The sequence below is a fragment of the Rattus norvegicus genome, chromosome 17 (assembly GCF_021556685.1).
Source record: "Rattus norvegicus strain SHRSP/BbbUtx chromosome 17, alternate assembly SHRSP_T2T, whole genome shotgun sequence".
NCBI lineage: Eukaryota > Metazoa > Chordata > Mammalia > Rodentia > Muridae > Rattus > Rattus norvegicus.
The window spans coordinates 83327490-83352205 of record NC_141550.1 but is presented as its reverse complement, the minus strand read 5'-3'; the positions used below and the strand labels follow the sequence as shown (position 1 = coordinate 83352205).

Below are 24716 nucleotides of genomic sequence, written 5' to 3'. Positions count from 1 at the left end.
GATTGTCTCAGACACCATGGTTATAAGCTCAGGTACCGTGGTTCTATCCGAAATCCTGATTAAGGTGGATCATACAGTTTTAGAGAACAATTCAAGCAGATCTAATTGGATTTTTTCTTTAGAGTTTATTAAAAACTGTTATAAAAGATAATAAAGAACTACTACACTCACGATTGCAGGGCCTATCTACTGAAGATCGAAACTGAGGCCCGAGAGACTGTCAGTCTGCTGAGTGGCAGCTTGATACAGGCTTGGGACACCTTGAACAGGTTTCAGGCCTCCCTTGCTTGTATACCTTTATCTGAAATTTCTAATATTACATGCTCAAATATCTTTTGAGAAGGTATTTTTTTTAGCAAATCTATTAATCTCTAAAATTGTTTCCTCTAGCAAATCTTAATTTTTTTTAAATGCTCGGATGTACAAATAACCCATTGATTCTCTTTTAGTGTGTGTGTGTGGTGTGGTGTGGTGTGTGTGTGTGTGTGTGTGTGTGTGTGTGTGTGTGCGCGTGTATGTGTGCTTGTTGGTCCTTAAAATGAAAATAGCGCTTGACTGTGATCTTCTTCATCCCTTACTAGTCTGAATTGACATTCCCTCTGTAGAACACTAGGAATTATAGGCTGGGAGAGGCTGTGTGGGTAAACTGCCTACTATGTGAGCAGAAGGATCTGAGTCTAGATCCCAGGTACCGGTGTAAAGAAATAAAGCCAGGACTGGCAGAATACATCTGTCTGCTCAGTGCTGGAAGGGTAGAGGCAGGAAGAATCCCAGGATTCGAGGTCAGATGAGGAACTTACAGCCAAATGGAAAAATGCTTGAGGAGGCCATCTGACAATCAACCTTTGGCTTCTATACATACCCCCACACACAAGCACATATGTGTACACATGTAAATATACACAAAAAGACAAACTAGGGATCATTAAAGAGCTCAGGATTTGAAGAGAAAAGGGTTCAAGGTCTAGCTGGTTTTCAAACTAAATGAACTTTAAAACTAATCTCTAAGTCTCCAATTCTTTCATACCTCTTTAACTAGAGGTGATGCCTATGCTGTTTCGATGTAAAAATGACATTATGATGGGCTGGAAGGACAGTCCAGTGATATAGTGCCTGCTTGGGTTTAGATCCTCTCCTCCCCAAGCTATGTTAAAAGGCCAGACATAAGTGTGGGCACCAGTGATCTTAGTGCTGGGAAGGAGGAAACAGGAGGCTCCCTGGGGTTGGCTGGGCAGCCAGCCAGGCAGAATCAGGGAGCTTTGGATTTAGTGACAGATCCTGTTTCAAAAATTATGCTGGATAAGTGATGAAGGAAACATGGCTGTTGATCTATGGCCTTCGGGCGAACACACAAAGTTGCACCTGAATGTGTGTACCTACAGAGACACACATATTATATTACATATGTAAAGGGCATGACTTTGCCGGATTTAAAATGTGATTGCTGATATTCCCCATAGTTCTGTAATAGTTGCTCTGCCTTTATTCATAATCAACTGATAGGTCATCTGTGAGGGCAAATAAAAGGTAATAACTGCAATCAGCTGGCAGCGAACAGAGGCAAAATGTTAGCCCGCTCTTCCCTGAGAGAGGGAAGTGTGCAATTTTATCTTCCCTCACATCTCTGCTTTAAAAATGTAGACTCTACTCCGCGATGAAGGCCTCTGATGTTTCTGTATCATTTTATTTTATATCTAGAGCAGCAGTTCTAATCAGGCAGAAAACCATGGTCATTTTTAGAAAAAAAATGTAGTTTTGTAATTTTTGTATTAGTCTACAGAGTTTACTTTTGACAGTTCACATATTGTCTTTTGTTGGGTATCTATTAACCTGTGTGTATGTGTGTGTGTGTGTGTGTGTGTGTGTGTGTGTGTGTGTGTGTGTGTTTTCAGGATGCAACTGTGTTCTTGATCAGATGGTGCACTCTTTTTCCCTTCATTTTATGGTTAATGGGCTTCTGTTTTCTATGTATAAAATGTTTGTTTGTCAAAATTCTGAGAATATCCCTCTATGTGTCTTCTAGAAGTTTTATAGCTTGAACTTTTAAGTCAAAAATCCATCTTCGTTCCCTAGTATGGTGGTCTAAGTTTCCACATCCGTTCATTTAGGGAAGTGATGTTTAGCTGTGCCAGGCCATGTCCTGAACTCATCTCCCCAACTCTTCCTGCCCACGCACACCGATTTTCCTTTAACCCATTGCTGACAGTTGCCCGTGTATATCATGTGGGTGCCTCTGAAATCCCTGCTCTATCCTATGATGTCCATGTTGGACATTATAGTAAGAGGACAGTCTAAGATTATTGGCTTCAGGGAGAGTTCTACAATGATGTTTACATTTCAAAACTTTTCTTTTGGTGATCTTAGATCCTTTACATTGCTATACACAGTTTAGAAATTGCCTTTTGGTGTTTTACCATTTTAAAAAAAAATGACTGGAATCTAATGGAATTCATATATCGCTTTGGGATCTCAGGATATCTCAAAGTGCATCTTCCACTCCATGAGCATATTCTAACTTGATGTTTAGTCATTTCTAGTTCTATGAGCACTGCCTTTTCACATCTCCACTAAGATCACCATGTGCTCATGCTGTTGTAGGCTGTTTTGTGCCTTACATTCCAGTTCGGCTAATACATGCATCCTAAACTGATTTTCCAGATATCAATCATGCATTATGTTGACTTTTGAAAGTCAGTTATTGGTGCCAACAATTTTATTGGATTCATAATGTACATAAATGGTCCCAACTGGGAATTGCTGTTTTACACCTTCCTCTCACCTCCTTTCCTACTGCAGTGAGTAGGACTGCAGAGTTCAGCAGGAAGGGTGAGGCGAGACATTAGTCTCATTCCTCACGCTGGCAAGAAAGCATTTAATCTTCTGTTCTTTAAGAGCAATGATGGGCTTGCATGAATTTCTGTTTTAGTCCTGTTTGCTGAAAGTCTTCATCAAGGATGGATATTGATTTTCCAAATGATTTAATCAGAAGACTTTTTTAAAAATACTGTTAATATTGTGGATTATTTTGATTGATTTTTCTCACATCAAACAATGTGAGATACTCCCAGGGCAAGCAATGCTGTAATATTATCTTCATGTTCTCTGGAACTGTATGCTTAAGTTCTATATCAGGTATTTTATCTGTATTTATGGGACATCTTTATCTATAGTGTTTTTGTTGCAAGTTTGTCTTGCTTGAGCATAACAATAATATTTTGTCTTATTAAATGAGCCAGAGAGAGCGTCATCTCTTCTTATTTATTTCATAAGTCTGGATAGTTTGAATATTTCTTTAATTTGCTTGACTATCACCCAGGGTTATTCGAATACATTTTTTTTCTTGTAGAACGGTTTTAAAGACAGATTGAATTTCCTTGACTTATTGTTGCCAGGGAAGCTGTTATTATTTTCTTTTGGGTTAGCTGTGTCAGGTGATAGCTGGGAATGTATTTGTCAAGTTTATCTGCACTGTTCTTTTATCAACTGGAGAATTATAGTGATTCTTCCTCGTTCGCTCTTAAAATAGCAATCCACATTTTTTTTCTTCACTTGATCACTTGTGCTAAAATCTGTTCATTTTAATTTTTAAACAATGAGGGCTTTTTTTTAGATCATCCTCCATTTCTGTTCCTTTTTACTTGATTTCCTTTCTTATCTGCGTCTTTTATGAGTGTATTTTTGTCTATGAGAGCTTGATCAAAAAGAGAGGGGCATGCAGCTAGCCTTACCTTCGACTGTAGAGTGGTGGTCTTCTGTGCTTTATTACATAAGGATTTCCTCAGCTACAGCGTGCAGGTGGCACTCAGGGAAGGGTGCACACTCAGCTGGGGGCAGGGGTATGCCCACCTAGCCAGATTCAAATAGCAGTCCTCACAGGAGATAGTCCTCGAGTCCTATTTACTTTTCTTTTTGTAGTTTATTTGGGTGACTCTAATTCAGCCTGATGAATTTTCTCTAGTGGTATATTCTCTGTGTTCCCAACACCAACGATGATTCTCCCCATCATGGATGAATATAGGGCAGCAATTGAGGAAATGTAACTGCATGTCTTCAGCCTTTATTTCACTTGCAATAATGTATATCTAATAATGTATATCTAATAATGTATATCTAATAGCTCACTCTCTACAGTCTTCAGTTGTGGATTCTGCTCCTCCAAGGCTCTAGATTTAGGTCGTTACTGAATAAAATTTGAAGCTAGATGAATATCATAGTTAAGCCAGATTTTCTTTGTCAAACATCTCAGATTGTAAGGGTATAAGGGAGGGATGGGTTGGTTATTGAACGGAGTCTGGAGAGACTGAATAGGCAAAGTTCAAATGCACTGGCACAGTTAGTGTTCAATTAGCATGCAGCATTCCAGGTAGACTGCTAATCACCTCATGGAATAAGTAAATTTACTCCTCAGAATTACAGTTCTCTTAGGGCTATTGGGGGTTATTGCTACACATGTATGGTGAGAGAGATACCTTGTCTGCATCAAACAATACTCAAGATCAGTAGCCATCTCCATCATAGAAAAGAGGGAACTGATATCGGGAGATGGTGTGGCTTGCTCAAGTAGCCTGTCAATACTCAAGGCAGGCTTTGATAGAAGAAGGTCTCTTCAACTGCGGGTGTGCATGGCCACACCTAGGTCTGGCCTGGTCACTTCTCGTGAATATGTATGTTTACAAAGGGAAGTTATGAAGAGAAGTATAGAAATGAATTATTTCTAAGTCTCCTGGTATCTGTGTACTTTAATCTAATTTTACTGTTTATGGTTATTTACATGAATTAGAAAAATTGTAACACTTCTAGGACCCAAACTGTCATTCTGTCAAAATATATGTGGGTATGTCTGCTACAGATTTAGCAATTGATTTCAAAATGAAATTAATCTTTGAACATTAAAAAAATACTCCTGAAATTCAAGTACAGGGACATAAATTAATGCATTGTATATTATTGGACACATGCAAATGTATAATGCTTTCCATTTCTCTCTGTTTCTTTTCACAGTATGTTTATATGACTATACAGATAATTTTGGGATGCTCTCCTCCCCGAACTTCCCCAATAATTACCCCAGTAACTGGGAGTGCATCTACAGAATCACTGTGGGACTCAACCAACAGATTGCATTGCATTTCACAGACTTCACCTTGGAGGACTATTTTGGGTCACAGTGTGTAGATTTTGTAGAAATCAGGTGTGTGCTTTTATTTCACTATAACCTTTCTTTCGATTAAAAATCTCAGAAAAGATTAGCAGAAACATGGAATGTCTTGTAAAGTTACGTGTTCTGTATTATAAAACATAAACTTGGTCATTTCAACCGTGATATAGAAGAGAAAGAGAAATCGTATACGGTCTGAGGGTTAAGTTTTACTTCTTGATTTAAATTATGTTTATATGCTTGTATGTGGGTATGGTTTTGTGCATGCAAGTGCAGTGTCTGTGGAGGCAGGAAGATGATGTCCAATCCTCTGGAGTTACAGGTGGTTGTGAGCCACCCATTGTAAACATTGGGAAGTTGAACTCTGCTCTTTTGTCAAGAGCAGGAAGTAATCTTAGCTGCGGAACCACCTTTCCAGCCTCTGCTAGTTACTTCAGATTCTTGAATTAGGGATATTTTACCATAATGGTCAGAGTTTACTTAGGCAAAGGAAGTGCTACTCCTCTAAATGTGATGCTCTCTGTTGTTGTTGACATTCAAGTTTCATTTCTGCTGCTGTGATGAAAATACCTTGACAAAAAGAAACTTAGGGGAAATGGGGTTTTTGAGCACACAGTTTCAGGTTATAGTCTGTCAGAGCAGGTGAGCAAGGTGCCAGGCACTAAGGGATTCACATGACACCCTTAGCCGAGAGCAAAAGGAAAGAAATTCGTGCATGCTTCTTGCTAGCTTACTTCATTGCTTGTGATCAACCTCATTTCTCTACTCACATATAGCTCAGGAACCCATGCTTAGGGAATGAAGTCACCCACAGTGGGCTGGCTTGTCCTGTGTTGATTAACTTAAGACAAAACCCTCACAGATAGTTGTCCACTGGCCAAGCCATTTGTTGCACTGAGATTCCTTTCCCAGGTGATACTGGGTTTTGTCAAGCTGATGACCAACACCTACTACCAAATGAAGTACCTTCACTGTTCTTGTAAATTTTCAGTCTAAGTCTTTGGTCTTTGCTACGCTTTGACTCTAACCGCATTACTACAGTGTTACGGCAGCACCCCTAGCTCATGTTTGAATAATAGAAGTGTAGAATTGTGGGCTTCAGTGTGTGACACTGTCTTTCACTGTACTTTGAAAGGATGTATTTTTAAAATTATATCATTGGCAGTGGTATATTAGTATAAAGATACTTTCTTATATTATTACATTAAGTAAAATTAGGCCCATTGTTTTAGCAACCAGCTGTAGCAAATATCTGACTTGTTTCAAATTTGGAATCTTTCAACATTATTTTATAATAAATTTTATTCTTTGGTATAAAGTAAGATACGAAATTTAAAAAATTCTAATTGAACCATATCACGGTAAACCAGCAGTTTTATTTGGGGATGGTGAGAAATTTAAGAGTCTCACTCTATAGCCTGAAATGGTCAAGAGTTCACTAGATCGTCCAGGCTATCCTCACACTCAGAGAAATCCTCTTGACACAGCCTTCTGAGTGCTGTGATCATACGTGTGAATTTTTCATGCCCAACTTAATTTTTTTTATTTTTTTCATGTAAGATTTAATGTTTTATACAAAAGAAACTCATATTGGACATAGCCTGAGTAGAAAATTCTTTGAAAAAAAATCACAAAATTGACACACAATAAGGGGTAACAGGAATGCCATTTTATGAAATGTGTATCCAGAGGTTATTTTCTTTGTGCAGCTGCTGCTGTGGTTTTGGAGGAGAATTACACCGTAGTGGTGAAGCTCAAGGAAGTGGTGTCAGATGGTCTGCCCGCTTTCCTTCCCAACTTAGTTGTCTTCATTTAGAGCATCTAAACACTTGGCTTTACCATTCAATGAATCATCCTTTTAAAAAAAAATTACCTTCAGATTTAAGATCTTCAAAACTTCTTAGGAGAATAATTATTCCTACAGTTGTCCCAAACATAATAGACATATCATTACCATATCTTGATGATTTCAAAATCAGTAAGAAATACGTAAGATTTCTCTGTTAAAAAATATTTATTTATATTGTGAATAACTGTAGTTTCTGTATTCTATATCCTCTGATCTACTTGCCAAATGCTTTAAGAAGGTGAATCTCAAATACATTCTCTCTGCAGATGGGATAAAGATAGATACCAGGCAAACCACAAATAATATTTTTTTTTACTAAAGTCATTCAAATCCTAGTCAGTAAAGAACTAAGACCTGAGAACTTAAAATTGTGTTTTTTAAGTAGTGCCCAGGTGATGCCAGCTGAGGGGTGAGCTGCTTATCTGTATCCCTGTGCTTCAAACGTATGTGTTTGTTGTACGTTGCCGTCAAATTGTAACCCAATCCGTTTTTATGTCGGTACCTGTCACAGAGACGGAGGCTACGAAACGTCGCCGCTTGTTGGGATTTACTGTGGCTCAGTTTTGCCTCCTACAATCATCTCCCACAGTAACAAGCTCTGGCTAAAGTTTAAGAGTGACGCCGCACTCACGGCAAAGGGGTTCTCAGCGTACTGGGACGGATCATCAACAGGTCAGTGGCGAGGACCTTCCGTTTTGCTGGGGAAGCCATGCTGGCCGTTTTCCTCATTTGTCGTGTTACGTTGCCACCTGTCAACTTCTCTAGTTAGCCTTTATCATTCATCGTTCTTTATAATGAGCTCCGAGGTCATGGGTATCTTTGGATTCATAGCAGCATGAAGAGGAAAATTCTAGCTCCCCAGGAGACTTCAAGCTACTCATCTTGACTAGAAAAGAGGGAAGCACATTGATGTGAAGTAGGGCTTTAGATGACTTCCTGCTTTGAGATGCTTTAAAGGAGACCACAGGTTGGGTGGTGGGGGTAAGCCCCTGTGATCCCAGTGCCAGGAGGCAGAGGCAGGAGGATTCCAGGTTGGAGGCAAGCCTGGACTATGTAGTGAGTTTTGTCTCTGAAAGCCACAGGCTTGAGGGGCGTGGCTAAGTGTAAGGTCCCGTGCACTGACCCCAGCACCGGATACAGAGGACAGCAGTAGGGTGCTTTAGCCGAGGTTTATCTTGCAGAAGGAAAAGGCTGTGATTCATCCACTGTGTTCCCCTGCAGGCTGTGGAGGTAATCTCACCACCCCCACAGGGGTGCTCACATCGCCCAACTACCCGATGCCCTACTACCACAGCTCCGAATGCTACTGGCGGCTGGAAGCCAGTCATGGCAGCCCTTTCGAGCTGGAATTCCAAGACTTCCACCTGGAACACCACCCCAGCTGCTCTCTGGATTACTTGGCCGTATGTACAGTGCACCTCTATGTCATCCGGGGCTCCCCCCACTTACTCAGGGCACAAAACACATTTAAGATTTAAAAAGTGGCAACATTTAAGAGGAGAATTTACACAAAAGGTTTAAGAAAAGTCCATTCTTAAAGTAATACAGTAAAAATGGCAGTTTTCTAAGTATGATATGTACCTAGTAGGGTCTTGGTAGATTAAGTATTTAAGATAATTACCATAAGCTATAAGATGTATTTAAAACATCCTGCATTGTTATGGACTTTATCCTAACTGCAGTGTCCCTAATTTTAGATAAGCATTGAAAACTCACAGTGCCCCGACCAACTGAGGAGAACGAGAGACGTAAAATTCATCTAGCTAGATCTTTTCACGGTTCCTGCAAGACACGAAATTCTTCTAGAATCCTGTAAATAAAATATGCTGGCATTTCACAAATTAAACATTTTGGCATAGAAAAAAAAACCCAGCAACATTTCTCAGTTAGGGGCTCAATTTTTTTTTATTGAGCTTTCTTTTTGTACGTTCAGTGTTCAGTTCCAGTCAGGCTACAATCTCAGTTCACATGTTTACTATCTAGCATCTCAGTTTATTGACCAAGTTCAGAGATGCTTTCGTAGAATTTAGGGCTAGCTGTTTTTAAAGCACACGCCCATTTTGTCTTCAAACCTTTGCACTCGTAGTCTTGACCGTATTGTGTGTGAAATGTCTTATTGAAGGTGTTTGATGGCCCGACTACCAACTCCCGACTGATAGATAAACTGTGTGGGGATACGACACCTGCTCCCATCCGTTCCAATAAAGACGTCGTATTGTTAAAACTGAGGACTGATGCAGGTCAGCAAGGCCGTGGCTTTGAGATCAACTTCCGGCAGAGTAAGTACAGACTCCAGCAGCACAGAGACCCCGGCCAACCTCCAGACTTAGCGAAACAACCTTGATAAGGTTAAGCAGTAGTTTGAGCCACTGCAACTAGTCTTGGGTTCTTATGTGGCAACGCTGAAGTCATTGAAAGGGAAAACGCTCGCATATGAAATCCAATCTTATATTACCAAAGCATCTGTTAAACCAAGAAACTTAGGGTAGGTTTTACTCTGCAGAGACAGCTGAGGTTCAGCTCAGGATCATGTGACACTCTAATGACATGCAGATTCCAGTCATGCCACGCTTTACAATCCTTTAACTAGACATTGTCCAGTGAACAAAGGTTCTTCTCAGCCTAGGTTCTGTCTTCTGCCTGCGTTTTAGGAAATAGAGAGGCATGAGAAGCCATGCCATCTACTGTAGAACATATCCTCCTGTCCACTTTCCTGTTCACCTCCTTCCCTTGGCATACTGAGTTCTTCAGAAATTCCTCCTTATTCTATATGCAAACAGATTTTTAACTCTCCATGTAGAGTGTACCTGTTTGATTGTGTGGTCATTCCTTTAATTTTGTATTGCTTTTCCTTTCTTTCCCTTGGCTTTTGTGAGGTTATTAAAGCCATTTGCCTTTGAATTTTTTCCCCTCTAATAGTTTTTATACACAGGACATCGGTCGTTACAGGTAGAACCAGAGGCTGGGAATATGGATCAGTTAGCAGAGTGTTTGCCTAGCATGAAGTTCTAAGTTCCATTTCCAGCACTTCATGAAACTAAGGGTGCTGGCATGTGTGTACAATCCCCGTATTTGAGAAGTAGAGGCAGGGGGATCTGAACTTCAAGGTCAGACTTAACTACATAGCTAGTTCAATGCCGGCCTGTGCTACATGAGTTCCCCCCAATCTGCCCCCCACCAAAAAAAAAATCCTTGACATTTGAAATTGGAAACTTGCTGACAGTGTGATTTATGAGATGACAGAGACAAGTCTGAGAGTTTGGAATTCATCGCATCTGTTGTTTTGACCTGCCACTGGAGATCATATATATATATATATATATATATATATATATATATATATATATATATATATATATATATATATATCCTAAAATGTGGCCTAGACATTATCAGGAGCACACATGTCTCTAAGTGGTATCCCCATGGTGTTGAATAAAAACCAAAAGGAGCCACATTGCAGAGGCAACTCTTTCAACGCAATGTTTATTTTCTCATTTTCTTTTGATGAAATAGAAAATACTAAGAGTTATCTAAGCCATGAGAAGGGTGGGTGGTGCATTTACTTTGCTCAGGTCTTTTGGATCGGCTGGATTTGGTGTTTAACCCCAAGATTAGGCATAGCTAATGGTATTCGTGTGGTGTTGCTGAAAACTCATCTTTAGAAAATGTTACCCGCGATGCTTCAAAAACTGTTCAAAATCGAGGGGCTTTATTTCTTTTATTTTCCCCTATTTTATGTTCCCTCTGTTCACTCAGAGCTTCATGGTGAGTAACTTGAGGACGACGGGAGCCTTTGTTGGGGACTCCTGCCAACAGCTGAGTGTTCTGTTACTCATGTGACGTTCACAAAGGACTTGTGTTCTAAACTGCTGCCTTTCAATATCAGAATGTTCATTTCTCCCAAATATGAAAGGTTTGAAAACAGAAGCACAGAATGCTCTCTACGTATCTCTAATTCCGAGAGCAAAGCCAAGCTATCTGTCCACCAAGATATAGGCGTCAGATGCCTCTTTTAATGTAGCTTTTTATGATACTTCAATGCCTAAATTCACCTATTACCTTACATTACTGTAACTGGAGACTTCTTCAACATAAAAATGACATGTTGTGTATACATACAGATTTATTAATCTAGAGGGGAAAGTGGAAAAATCTAGATGTCTTTCAAAAAGGGACTTCGCATGCATCTCAGAGACGTTATGATATAGGTGGGAGTTCTTAACACTCGTGGCTGTTTTCTGTCCTCAGGATGTGACAATGTGGTGATAGTGAACAAAACCTCTGGCATCCTGGAGAGCATAAATTATCCAAATCCCTATGATAAGAACCAACGTTGTAACTGGACCATCCAAGCAACCACCGGCAACACCGTGAACTACACGTTTCTGGGATTTGATGTGGAAAGTTACATGAACTGCTCCACAGATTATGTAGAGGTAAGTGTCCCGAAGCTCAGTAAGTAATTCCATATTCATATCAAGAAAACGAAACTGTGTTGGAAGTCCTTTTCAGGGTCAAATCCTCAGCCCTGCCCTGCATGTCTGAAGTATGGCCCCCATCACTGCGATGTGAATGGCCGTGTTTCATGTCTCTCATGGCACCATTTTATCCTAAACTCAAAATTATTATCTTGTTACTTACTTTTATGTTTGATCTCTGTGCATAAGGGAAAATGTTTGAATATGCTCAACATTTAATTTTCCAGATACCAAATATTATTTTTATATTTTAAAATTCAAGTTCATTCGAAACGATTTTTCTTTTGCGAAAGAGACATTTTATCTGTCTATATGTCTAACATGTAACATTTATTCAAGTTTCTTTATGTAATCCTAGTCAATAAAAGGTGCTTTACTATTAAAGGTGGAATTTAATAGTGACGTAATGTAGACTATGAGATAATCTGCTATTATTGTCATAGGAAATTGCACTTAGGAAAGTTGTTCTAATGACTTGTAGATGCAACTTTTAGGGTTATAGGTTTTCAAAATTAACCAGAAATCTATTTTATTTAGTTTAATCTTAATAATCACTCATGTTGCTATTGACTTGTATTTTGGCTTATATTCTCGTGCATCATACAACAATCTAAGTTGAACAATTGGCATATATTTGACATCTATTTTCCATGATTAATGACGTCACTCTTTGAGTCAGCGGACATGTTTCTTTTATTTACCTCTGTGCTGCTCACACGTGATACCACCATGTCCACATCTGGTGCTTTCATTAGAAATGTTTTCTGAAGTGTAGAGGACCCACTCTGTCCACATAGGTCATTTTTATGGTCTTCCACCAACTACATAACAATGACTTAGTGTCGTATTTTTAAGATTATTAGTGAGGATGTAGCTAATGGCAAAGTACTTGTCTAGAATGTTCAAAGTCCCAGGTTCAATACCTGTTGATATATATATATATATATATATATATATATATATATATATATATATATATATATATATATATGTATATATGATTTCTATTGTTTAGAAGTTTCCCTTGCAAAGATTTACAGCATCAACACTTGTCAGCTGAAGTCATATCCCCAGAGAAAACAATCTCTTGCACACTTTCCTTAACTCGCTTTCACCAATTTTACTGAAAGACTAATGTGATTACACTGTTGTTTGAGATCCCCTTGCCTTTTCTACGTACTGCACTGGCCTTCAGCACAAAGAAGACGGAACATCTTTCCTTTGAGAGACTTTTGCTTGAAGCCAAGAATATGAGGATATTCTTTCGTTTTGGGGGAAAGTTCTCTTTGGTTAACAACCACAACATCAGTAAAAATCACCAAAACCTTTAACCAGCCATGGTGATGCATAACTGTAATCTCAGTGCTTAGAAGGCTGAGGCAGGGGTATTGTTAGCCTGAGGCCAACCTGGGAAATAATTAGATTCTGTCTCAATAAAAAAAAGAGAACAATTAAGCAAACATCAAACGTCCCTTCATTCATATGTAGAAGCAACAGCATGCAGAAATAGTATTCATACATCAGAAAGCTATATATACTAGTTGCTCTAAAAAATGTGCTGTACTACACATCAGATTTACGAACATGGTGTTGGAATGCTATTTGTGATTGCTTGACTCTCATGGTTTGGAAATAGAGACTCCTCTTGTAGTTCAGGTCAGCCTCAAACTTGCTGTGTAGCCGAGGTTGGCCTTGAGATCATGTTTTGGCTGCCTCTACCTCGCAAATATTGGGTGTGCATCACCATGGCTGGCTTGGAAATGGTTCTAAAGTCCTCTTCTCTCTAGTTAGAGGCATCCATGAGCTCAGGAACTGCCTTCTCTATTTACATAACTGAATCATACTTTTCTTCATAGATCAGATTCTGTTCATGGTTTAAATAACAAGTTTTACCAGTTAGAATTTGCATCACCTCTTGGACTCCTGACTTCTCAAAGTACCAGCTATCTGCTTTTAACTTTGACCAGATCCTCACTTTCCATTGAGGCATTGCACAAGTCTGAGAAACTGAGGGTGAATTGTCCCAGCCATATTTCAATTGGAGTCTAATAATTGCTATTAATTAACAAGAAAGAACCAAGCTTGATGCAAATCTTTCTGCAAATTCCTACACATTCAGCACAGTCCTACTGCTTTGAGAACAAACCACAATGTGGGGCAGATGCGAAACGTTGGATGCTGTGTAACAAACACCATGTTAAGTGGGCACCACGGAAGTGATCTGAGATAGTACTGTGAGCAGAGCTAATAAGAAGAGGAAGGGATTGGACTGATCTTTGCTTGGGAGAAAGAGTGGAGAGGAAATGAGACAAAGTATTTCCAGGAACTACACCCCCACTTCTTTGGATTGGCCTGAGAGTGCAATGCTCCCCAAAATCTCTTCATGTCATTTTGAGAGGTGTTTAAAGACTCAAATAAGAACGCTTGCTCCAACAGCTTCAAAAGGGCTCATGAGAGGCCCCTTGTGATGGCGCGCCTGTCATGTTCCAGGCATGCCACTTCCCTTGTGCAATACCGATGGTGAAAGCACCAAAGTACAGAATGAGAACCAGACGTTCAGAAAAGCCTTCCAAAGAATGACATGATTGCCAGAGGGAAGAGATTTCTTTCCATTGCTATAAGCCAAAGGGCAAGACCAGAGCATAGCCGCAGAGGCTGGTCTATGATGGAAAATTTCAAAACACAGCCATTTAAGGAGAAAAAAATACTGCAGGCATTAAAACCCTAGCTTCCATTATTTTAATAACTTCTAGTTAAAAGGTTTTTTTCTCCTTTTCTTCAAGAGACTTAGCCAATTCCCCAATGAGTGACGATTACTGGAGCCAGAAATTAATTATTTTGAATTAATAAAACCAAAAATATAAAAAGACTGGATTAGGTCCAGCCCACACCTCACTGGGAAACAAGCCTACCCTTTATTGCTTTATCCTTTGGCCAAAACAAAACCCATCAGGTTTAGAAATAGCATCTCAGTGAGAGTACTGTTTGCTTGTTTAGGGAAGTTAGACATTGCCTGGGCAGCTATGCAAAGTCAGTGTCAAGGGTTCGCTCTGTTTTTTCTAACTTGCTCTCACTCTTTTGTCTCCATTTTCATCCTAAGTTTCCATTTAGAAGACATTTCTACTAGGTGGCTGAGGATAGAAGTGTCACTGATGTGTAAACACCATCGCAGGTGTTGGGTCAAGGATATGTGAGTGAGAAGAAGAAGCCAGAGAGAGGGGTTGCCTCAGTGAAACAAAGAGAGGATGATGGAAGGTTAGAGGGATTGCCACCAGAGGGGTGGAGAGAGGAAGACGAGGATGGAGACGATTCACTGGAAGATTAGTGTGACCGAGCAGGGCCATGCTGGGGATTAGCAGGAGCAAATGGCTCCTTAGAATTCATTCATTATCTGTTATGAATGAGCATACCGCTTCTTCAAAAAAAAGCTCATGATAAAAATCACACAGGATGGCACCACTTTTAAATATTCTCTTACAATGGTTTTAGTTTTTAATGGATCTGTTGTTGAATATTTGGGGGGATATTTCCATTTAAATATCCAGGAAATAATGACAGCTAATGTTCACTAAGCACACATTATACCTAGGTAACACAGGAAGCATTGTCCTCATTTTACAGGTAGATGTGGGCTAAAACATAATAGCTAAATATAATAGCATTAAGACTCAGGCAGGCTGAGCACCAGGTACTGTGCCTTGGGCCAGTGCCATTGGAGGTGACACTTCTTCACGAATTGTAGATGCCATGTCATAACTTTCTGCCACCTTCACAGAAATCATGAGAGAATGCTCCTCACATCTATGCTTGTGACATTATTGTCAAGAGACATTGGACTGTTTTACTATGGACCTCTCACAGAAGTAGTCTTCTAGCACAGTCACAATTTCTTGTATATCCTGAAATTCCTTTCAGTGTCTCATTAGAATTTTAGCTGAAATTCACATCACTCTCAACTCATTATGAAATATGAGAACAGAACTTTTCTATATTTTGAAAGGCATTGCCTATACAACTTGGGCAGTTCTCCTAGCACTCACTCTCCTGCTTTACAGTCAGAGCACGTTTTAGTGTTATCTGTGGGATTGTTGCTGTGAGAGGCATGGGCCATGCAGAGAGGCCGAGAATCCAGCAAAGACCCAGGAGTGAACTCTCTGCCCTTTCTCCTCTTGGGAAGCTCTGTTGCTTCTCCATGGCTGTTTCTATCTAGTCTTTTCTTCAGAAGCTTCACAGAGTCTCTATGTCCTTGCTATTGCAGCTTCACTGTGAACACTGACGCCATGGCTGTGCATAGGACACTAACCTTATACACTTAGTATCAGTGATTCAAGGTTTAAAAAGTAGCGGCAAAGTGAGGATCTTACTTATGCATGGCATCCCCTGTAGTGGTTTGCCTAGTCCTCCTCATACCTGGTGTCTGTAAGAGTGGCAATGGCTCCAAGCAGGGTCACAGTTCATCTGTCATTGTAAGGTATTTTACAACTACCAAATGGTCACCAATATGCCATTCTTTCTGTGTGAGTAGTTACTGCATGATAGCGTTCACTCATTTTTGAAAAGATTCATTACAAGTAGCTGACCTATTTCCTGAATGGAAATTCTAGGTCTCTTCCTCCAGTTTCAGAATCAAACTCTCATCTACCTTCTCAATGTCAAGTTCTTCTTTATCTGAAGTTATCTACCACCAACTTATGTCAATCACAGCTTTAAAAATTTCAAACCTTTTCCTACTTAAATTAAACCCCAAAGTTTAGCTGATTTGTACACATACTAAGAATAGTCAAAGAGCTTCATAGGTTGCTTCCTTCAGAAGTTTCTTTTTTGCTATTTTTGATTCATAGCACAATTTACTTTTTAATAATCTATCTCTTATCTGGAACTTTCTTTTCCTCTCTTCTAAACACTTTCAAAAATTCTTTCTTTCTTGACCTATATGGTGATAGCCTTCTGTCTCACTTTGAAATCTCAGTCACGCAAATCTTAGGTTCATGACTAACATGTTCAGCTATCTCAGTCCTTATAGTCAGTTTACCACTTGGCTGGAGTGTGTGGTCACTTCCACAACAACCACTTCTTTTACAGCATTACAATGTATCCACAATAGCATTTTTTTATTTCTGAGAAATAACAATGGAAAATATTCAACAAAATCTGTGGTTTTGTGAACACATGACATCTAACAGGGGCCCACGTGGTCGATTGGTCTACTAATTACCATTTCTGCAGATTATCTGAATGCACCCATGTGGTGTTGACATTTTTCCTTTGTAAAGACTGCGGTCTAGGAATTAGAGAGTTGGCTTGGTGGTTAAGAACACCCACAGAATACCTGTAAATCCAAGGGAAGAAGAGATAGAAGACTTGCTGGGGCAGATTACTGGAGTGTGCTGGCCTCCAGACTAGCTAAGAAAAATAGGAACCTCAGGTTCAATGAGAGACTATAGCAGGGGGAAAAAAGGCGAATAATGATAAAGGACACCAGATATTCTCTTTTGGCCACCTTGGCCACCTCAGGTGTACACAGAGTACCCTCATATGTGCACATACACACATATATAAATAGATGATTGATAGATGATAGAACCTTCAAAAGGTGTCTCTAATGATTTAAAAATGTAACATTTAAAACTGACTATTACATCTAGCTGCAGTCCAAAATCTACTAGGAATCTCATTAGATAGAGACTTGTTTTGCAAGACTTCACCAGAACCCAGGAGGTGTCTAGCAGAGCAAGACCCCACAAGTCTTTGGCCGACATTGTCTGTAGCCTACTTTGGTCATTGCTGATGGTAATGCCTTCATTCCAAAGCTAAATTGGAAAGCTTCAAGGGTTCTGTCAGGTATCTTAGTATCCACCTTTGTGTACAATAAACACTTCTCTTTAAAATGAATCTTACTTCCCCATAGCTAGGGGTAGATTCTCTCATGCCAACAATTTTGAGGTACCCAAATTAGCATTAGAATACAAACAGCACTAGGCCAAACCCACTATAAGGATGGGTCCACCCACAATGGGCTGTGACCTCTCCCATCAGTCATTAAGAAAATGCCTTACAGAGGATCTTATGGAGACATTTTCTCAATTGAGGTTTTATCCTTTCAGATGACTCTAGCTTGAGTCACGTTGACATAAAACTAGCCAGTACACTCTTCCATTCCATCCTTTCCTCCTTCCCCTTCTGTCCTTTTCCCTTTTCAACTTAAGGAAGTTTCAAACTCTTCCCGATTATGTCAGCACCTCCTGTCAAGTTCATTTTCTTCCAGTGTGTAAAATCTATTTCATCTCTTGCCAAATCCTTACTGGATGTCATTCTGCTCAGCAGATGTTTATTTCATTATACATTTTACTCTCACGTCCTCTTTTTGATTGCCAAACAGCCAGTATGCTACAGAAATTTCAATTGCAAAATAATGCATTTCAAATAAGAAATGAATTAACAAACTTATCACCAAGGTCCCTGAATTTTCCAGTTTGGTACCATAATCTATCTAGGTCCTGAGCTATTTCCCATCCCATGTGTGGATCACCTTGTGTCGTAATCACCCAACACAATGCTAGCTGGGTTTTGTGGAGAACTCATACACAGTTGCTAATGCTTCATGCAAATTCATTGCTCAGTCACATCAGAGTGATAGCACACATTCTTAGCTTTCCGTCTAGTGATTCATAAACACAGACAGCAAGGACGTCTGTTCAGGGTAATCACATTGTTCTACGCCACAGAAGTTGATGGATGATTCACAAACAAAAGCTTTGAGTTGTAGTGAATGAGGGAAATGCTGAGTTAAACACAACTTAGGAGGGCTGGTTACTTGATTAAACTACCATTAGCCAACTATCCACCATCCAGACAGTAGCATATATTTTAGACACCTACACTGTGGAAATTAAATGTTTATCATTAGTTTTTCATGTCATAATAGGTGAAACAGATGCTAGCGTATCACACAATAGTCTATCATGCCCTGTGTTATCTGTTGAGAGGGGAGGTTGACTGGTGCTCTGAAGGCAGGGAAGCAATCAGACTTTTTGGATAACCAGAGGAGACAAACCCGAGGAAAACCGGTATCCAGATATCATAAAGGTTGAGGATTGACAAGGAAATCTGGGTCTTCAGACCTGAAGGTGGATCATAAGAGACCTTCAGGGTGTCAATAGGAAGGTCATGAATTTCAGTGTTCTTCTTGAGGAAAGTCTCTCAAGGGCCAGATCAAAGAAATAGCATAATCAAATGGGTTCTTTTCATAGTGTAACATTTTCTTTATATGAATGTGTGGGTTTTTGTTTTTAATTTTGGTTTTTAGGGTTTTGTTTGTTTTGTTTTTCATCCAGAGTAGGTCTTGAACTCCTAATTCTTTTGTCTCAGGCTGATGGGTGTTGGGATTGCAGACAAATACCACCATCTTGTTCTCAGATCTATATTTTTTGAAGATGATTCTGGCTATTCAAATAATGTGGATATCCATTAATATGGGCTTGATGTAGAAAGTGGGAGGGATGGGACCAAGCTTTGTATTGCTGTGGAGAAAGAATGTTCAAACTAAGGAATTTTAAGAACATTCTAGAATTGCTTTCTAGACTCCTCTTCTCCCATACTCCTGGAGAGAGCTTAACAATGATGCTTGGCCATTCCTCTCAGGACATCTGAGGAAGATGGCGAAATGCCATCTGTGTTCCTCCAGCTGACCATCAGCTCGGCCCGGGAGATCTGTCTTCCTCCCCCAGGCAGAGAGCCAGGTTCTTCAGCAGCTCCCACAGCTCACTGTGGGTGGCCTTTGATTTCCATGTCCCCTTATTCCACATATGCAGCTCTGGCTAGGATTTTGACTTCTCTTTCTCTCTTGGAATCTGTTTAAAGACAAACGTTTTATCCAGTTAAAGTTTTTCTTTTCCCCATAACTTCTCCAATAAGGGAAGTGAAAAAGGATGTTTGTATGAGCACATAACTGCCAGTCACATGACCTTATAACTGCTTCCAGGCCGGACTCCAGAACCGTCTCTCAGTATCCAGATATTCTGGTTTCAGTCTATTCGTCGTCTTCTTCAGTTCTCCATGGAAAATATCATTGGAAATGATATTTCTCTCTTGTGCTGTTGAAGAGCCCATCATTAGAATCAAATCTGTTCAAGTAGGCTTTAATCAAATCAGTTGAGCCTGCTGATCATTGTAGAATGGTAAGAATAAAGCTTAGTATTCATCAAATATTCCCCAGCCAGAAGTGACTTGTAGGCATCGGGCTCCAGTGCGGTCCTGCTCAGTCCTCTCTATGCTACTCAGTAGAGCGTGACATTTCAGGAAGAAGACTCTAGAGCCAGGAAGCTTGAATAACCTTGGGTCGGTTGTTCAGTCTGCCTGTGCGTCGTTTCCCTCAGTAAGTCTGCCTGTGCGTCGTTTCCCTCAGTAAGTAAGGTGGAACAGCCAAAGTAAATGAGCTAATAAGAATGAGAAGAGAGCCTAGCACACAGCACACAAATGCTCACCGCTGCTAGCGGTTCTAACCGAAGCCGAGCTCCTGAGAGCTCCTGAACCAGACACAGGAATCCATAGTGCGTCCATCCTGCCGGCAGAGGGAATTACTGGTCCCTCCTTTGGTATTCATCCTTTTCTCCTTGCCATCTGTCTGCAGCCAGCTTCCTTAATGCCTCTTGGCACTTTCCACAGCTTATAAATGAGAAACGACAGCACCCATGCTCTAATCCACTGATTTAACCAAAGCTCTGTGAGGAACCAGAATGAAGGTGGGGTTCCATTGACACATCGAAGGTTTGCAAACTGTCATTATACCTTTAAAACCTGTTCTGTGGTTCTCTATAATCCATTAGTAGTGAATGAGTATAGTCGCTACAACCTAACAATTGCTTTTTAGAAAGAAAATTTTGGTGAAGGAAACAATAACGTTTTTACTTGAATAGTTGATGCATTTCACGATTCTACATTAATTACACCTACACACACCTCAGTCTGTGGAGCTCCACAGTAGAGATGGCAGCACTGACTTCATGACAGAGTTGCTAGGCATTTTGGCCCCTCCTAGTGCCATCATAGGACTTGTGCCCATAAACAGTGCATTACTATTCTAACATGAACAGAATCTCACAGATCACCGTCCAGCTCCTAGAGACTTCTGCACTAAATCAAAAGCTATCTTTGAGACCTGAGGAGTTGTTTCAGTCACTAAAGTATTTGCCACACAAGCATAAGGATCTGCGTTCAGACTCCTCTGTAAAAATCTGGATGTGATAGTATACCTCACGTCTCTGTAACCCCAGCACTCGGGGGAGGGGTGTGGAAATAGGAGGATCCCTGGATATGGCCAGCCAACCTAGTTAAACTAGGGAGAAACTTTGTCTTAAAAAATAGAAAAGAGAGCAATTGAAGACACCCATGTTGATCTCTGGCCTCCACAGAGCAGCACACACGTGTGTTTAGACCCACGTGCTCTAGGAAATGCCCTCCACATATAAATACATACCTACCCCAAAAGCTATAGTCTATACAAAAGTTTTTCTCACTATGATTAACGGAGTTGTACACAGAATGTCCTCATGTGTGGATATCAGAGCTCCTTCCCTCTGCTTCTCAGCCTTCTTCTAAAAGCTTCCTCTGTCTGAGTCTGAGCAACCCAGCAATTGAAATCTTCCTTCCTGGTTAGAACAAAGCAGAGAAGCAGAAGAGGTTCTGTGTGTGTGAGCCACAGCGGCTCTGACTCTGAGCAGGAAGCTCCTCCTTGTTCACTTCCTGAGCAGATGAGCAGATGAGTCACGCTTCCTGGACTGTCCTTTAGAGGAAGTCAGAACTTTGCCATCTGCTTATAGCCCACCTCATAGTAGGGCATCTGCCACTCACAAGTGAGTTTACGTACGCTTTATAGTCCAGACATTCAGCTTTTTGACTTGATAGCAACTGGGAGAAGGGAGCTCTCTGCCAGGATAGTCTACATTCAGAACTTTGAAAGTATAGCAATGAAGCCGAGCTCTCTTATGTCATTAACCAACCCAAGATGCGTCTTAGGCGAAATGTGACTCTAAAATTGGTCTGGGCAAAATGTGATATTTTTAAATTATAAAAATGTGTGTGCTCTTTATTTTAATGTGATCAAAATTCTTTTTGAGCAGGGAGTGGTGGCATACACACACACAGACACACACACATACATACACGCACACAGACATATACACACACACACAGACACAGACACACACACATACACACATACACACAGACACACACACACACAGGCACATACACATACAGACACACACACAGATACACACAGACACACACACAGACATACACAGATACACAGAGACACACACTGACACACACACACAGACACACACACACAGGCACATACACACACACACACACACACACACACACACACACACACACACTCCCAGAACTTTAGAGGTTGAGGCAGGAGGATTCATTTAAAACCAGACTGGCTTTCTAAGACCCCTGTCTTTGGGAGACGAAAAGAAAAAAAAAAAAAAAAAAAAAAACAAGCTGCCCTTTTCTGACCATCTAACAATGAGAATTTTCAACTGATTAGTTTGCTATGCATAATGACACAGAGGTGCCAGCCTTCAGCAGACAGCCAGCCCTTGGTTCAAAAGAGCTATGGTTTCTGCTCCTCACATCCTCTCGGATTTGAAGCACAAGATCCAGATGAATAAGAACAAAACCTACCACAATTTACCAAACTACCTTTAAGCCACTTAAAAATCCCTTTACATGCACAAAGCTCAAAATTATTTCCCACAACACTTCCCACCTCTCTTTCTTCCACACTTAAGCAGGAAAGTCCGAGGCATCTGCTGTCATGCCTGCACACTGCACAGGGAGGACCATGCCTGCAGGCACACTGCACAGGGAGGACCATGCCTGCAGGCACACTGCACAGGGAGGACCATGCCTACAGGCACACTGCACAGGGAGGACCGTGCCTGCAGGTATACTGCACAGGGAGGACCGTGCCTGCAGGCACACTGCACCAGAAGAAAATGCTGGTCTGCAGAATGAGTTTTAAATATCATGAATCCTAATTGTGAATTCTGGTTTAATTTTTTAAATGGGGACTATTCCCAATTGCAACATTAGAGACATTATATAATACATACATGCATACATACATACATACAGCATACCTGTACATATATACATACATACATACATATATACATATATACATACCTACATATATTAGCTTTTTAAGTTGGCTTGCAGAATAATCACTGCATTTTCATATCCAGTTTTATCTATCTTGTGGGCCACTCTTCATAGCTCTCCTCTGCTTTCCTTTTGCATATTAAAAACACTTTGATTTTAGCTCTTACTTAGCAGGCTTACTTTTTCTTCTGGAACTTGGGGGAAGAGGCAGGTGTGAGCACTGTAGGTCTCTATGGCTTAAGGATCCATGATTTTATTTTGTTCTATGAGCCAGGCTTTTATCTGTCCCAGAGTCCATCTGCAGCAGATGCTCAGGCCATTGGAAGGTACAATAATATATATTTAAACACTTAGTGTTTCACTACGGCAAGACAATTGAAGGCTGCAGCTTGTGGAACTGACCACTTATGTATCCACAGGACAGTGTTTCTGGCTCTCAAAGTCTTTCCCTTCTCCCTGGGGAGGGACTAGGCATTCACCACTCCATCAGTGGTCATAAAATCCAATATTTATAGATGTCCCTGGACTTCTGAAGACATCATTTTTATAATGAATTAGAATAATTATTAATAGTTACTTATGGAAAAGGATATACTCAGGATTAAAATGGTTTGAAAATAATGCTGGAACTGATTACTTTCTGTAACAACTTTTTAAGACAGATGTTGATGCTTGATTCTGAGCAGAGAGAAGAGATGTGGGAAATAGAACATTTTTACTGGGGCCAGCTGAGTGTCTGGAAGCCTAGAAGAGTATGTAATTCTAGCATAGGGAAAACATAGCTAAGACATACTTATATTATGATGCCAATAATTCTTCAGAGAGAATGTATTAAAAGTAGATTTATCTAATAAAAACACACACACATAGTCATTGCAGGAGATTGAGAAAACAGGAAAGCTTAGAGGAAACCAAAAGATTTAAATTGCACCACTACTAAGAATATTTAGTGGTGTTCATTGCCTGCTCTTTTTATGTTTATTTTATTTTAATATTCATAGATTATCTTATGCATTCTACCCTGTAATGACATTTTTCTATGGGGCGTATCTAGTGTGTGTGTTACTTTCCAAGTTCTCATCTTTACAGTGCAGCCTGCTGGGAGACGTTTAGGATCCTCTCTGAGATAAACATCTTTGTAGTTAAATGCTAGCCTACATTCATGGTTATGCATTGATTAAAAAAAAAAAAGAGGAAAGAAAACAAAACAAAAAACACAACCAAAAGACTGAAAATCAGCCTTTGTGCCTTCTAATGGAACTGATCCGTAGAAAGCAGAACTTAAAACCATAAAGGCAACAAGAGCAGGCTGAGATCAGCCAGCCCGTAGAGAGGCCACTGTGCCATCTGGATGTGAGCTAAAGTCCTAATTCAAAGTGATACAAAATAACTCAGAATAACTCAGAATGTGGCCGTCTGCTGGTCTGTCGCCGGCACGCAAAGCCTGGCATTATGGGAAACCATTGACTTTAGATGGGCGTTTCACATGCCCTGCCCCACCCTGGCAGCACGTGGCATCGTGGGTTTGCCCCACCCTGGCAGCGCGTGGCATCGTGGCTTTTCCTGTAGTGAGGACATGTGTGTGGGTCCGGATGCTGGTGTGTGTGAGTCCCCAATGCTGCTGTGTGTGAGTCCCCGATGCCACTGTGTGTGAATCCCCGGTGCCGGTGCCGGTGCCGGTGTGCCGTGAGTGAGTGGCTGCACGTTCAGTTGGGGAGAGGCACCAAGGCCCCACAGAGCTGTGGTGGAGCACTGTCCGAGTGTGTCATGCACCCTCAGCCTTCAGCAGCATTTAGCTCCTCTACCTTCTGTAATTCAATGACGGATCCCACACGCCCTGGGTTTTCCCTGTTCCTAATGAGGACTCTGCATCAGTCTCCTACTCTGCGATTTTCGTTTGGCAGAATTACAGAAACATTCCGAAGCCTTTACATTTTAAAGTGACCTAGGAGGCTCTCATGCTTACTAAAATCATGTGTGTAAAATTAACAACATTCGTGAGGGCTGACTCCTGCGCTTGGGCTCTAGCTCAGAGGTGGGGTTCCTTCCCAGCCCA

At 40.6% G+C, this 24716-nt stretch overlaps 1 protein-coding gene and 1 long non-coding RNA gene across 3 annotated transcripts in view; one reads left to right on the top strand and one right to left on the bottom strand.

Moving 5' to 3' along the window:
• Cubn (cubilin) overlaps positions 1 to 24716 on the top strand; it is a 208006-nt gene that overhangs the window by 48433 nt on the left and 134857 nt on the right. Inside the window, 5 exon segments of the mRNA NM_053332.4 lie at positions 5002 to 5191; positions 7519 to 7679; positions 8229 to 8410; positions 9130 to 9286; positions 11259 to 11446. Of these exon segments, the coding sequence (NP_445784.3) occupies positions 5002 to 5191; positions 7519 to 7679; positions 8229 to 8410; positions 9130 to 9286; positions 11259 to 11446 (878 nt within the window).
• On the bottom strand, positions 16575 to 21201 carry LOC148000296 (uncharacterized). 2 transcript variants are annotated; one of them, XR_015641342.1, is made up of 3 exons: positions 20968 to 21201; positions 19453 to 19581; positions 16575 to 19338 (listed from the first exon to the last, which is right to left on the bottom strand). It is a non-coding gene; the product is annotated as an uncharacterized LOC148000296 (long non-coding RNA). The 2 variants fall into 2 exon arrangements; XR_015641343.1 differs by having other exon boundaries at positions 21004 to 21201.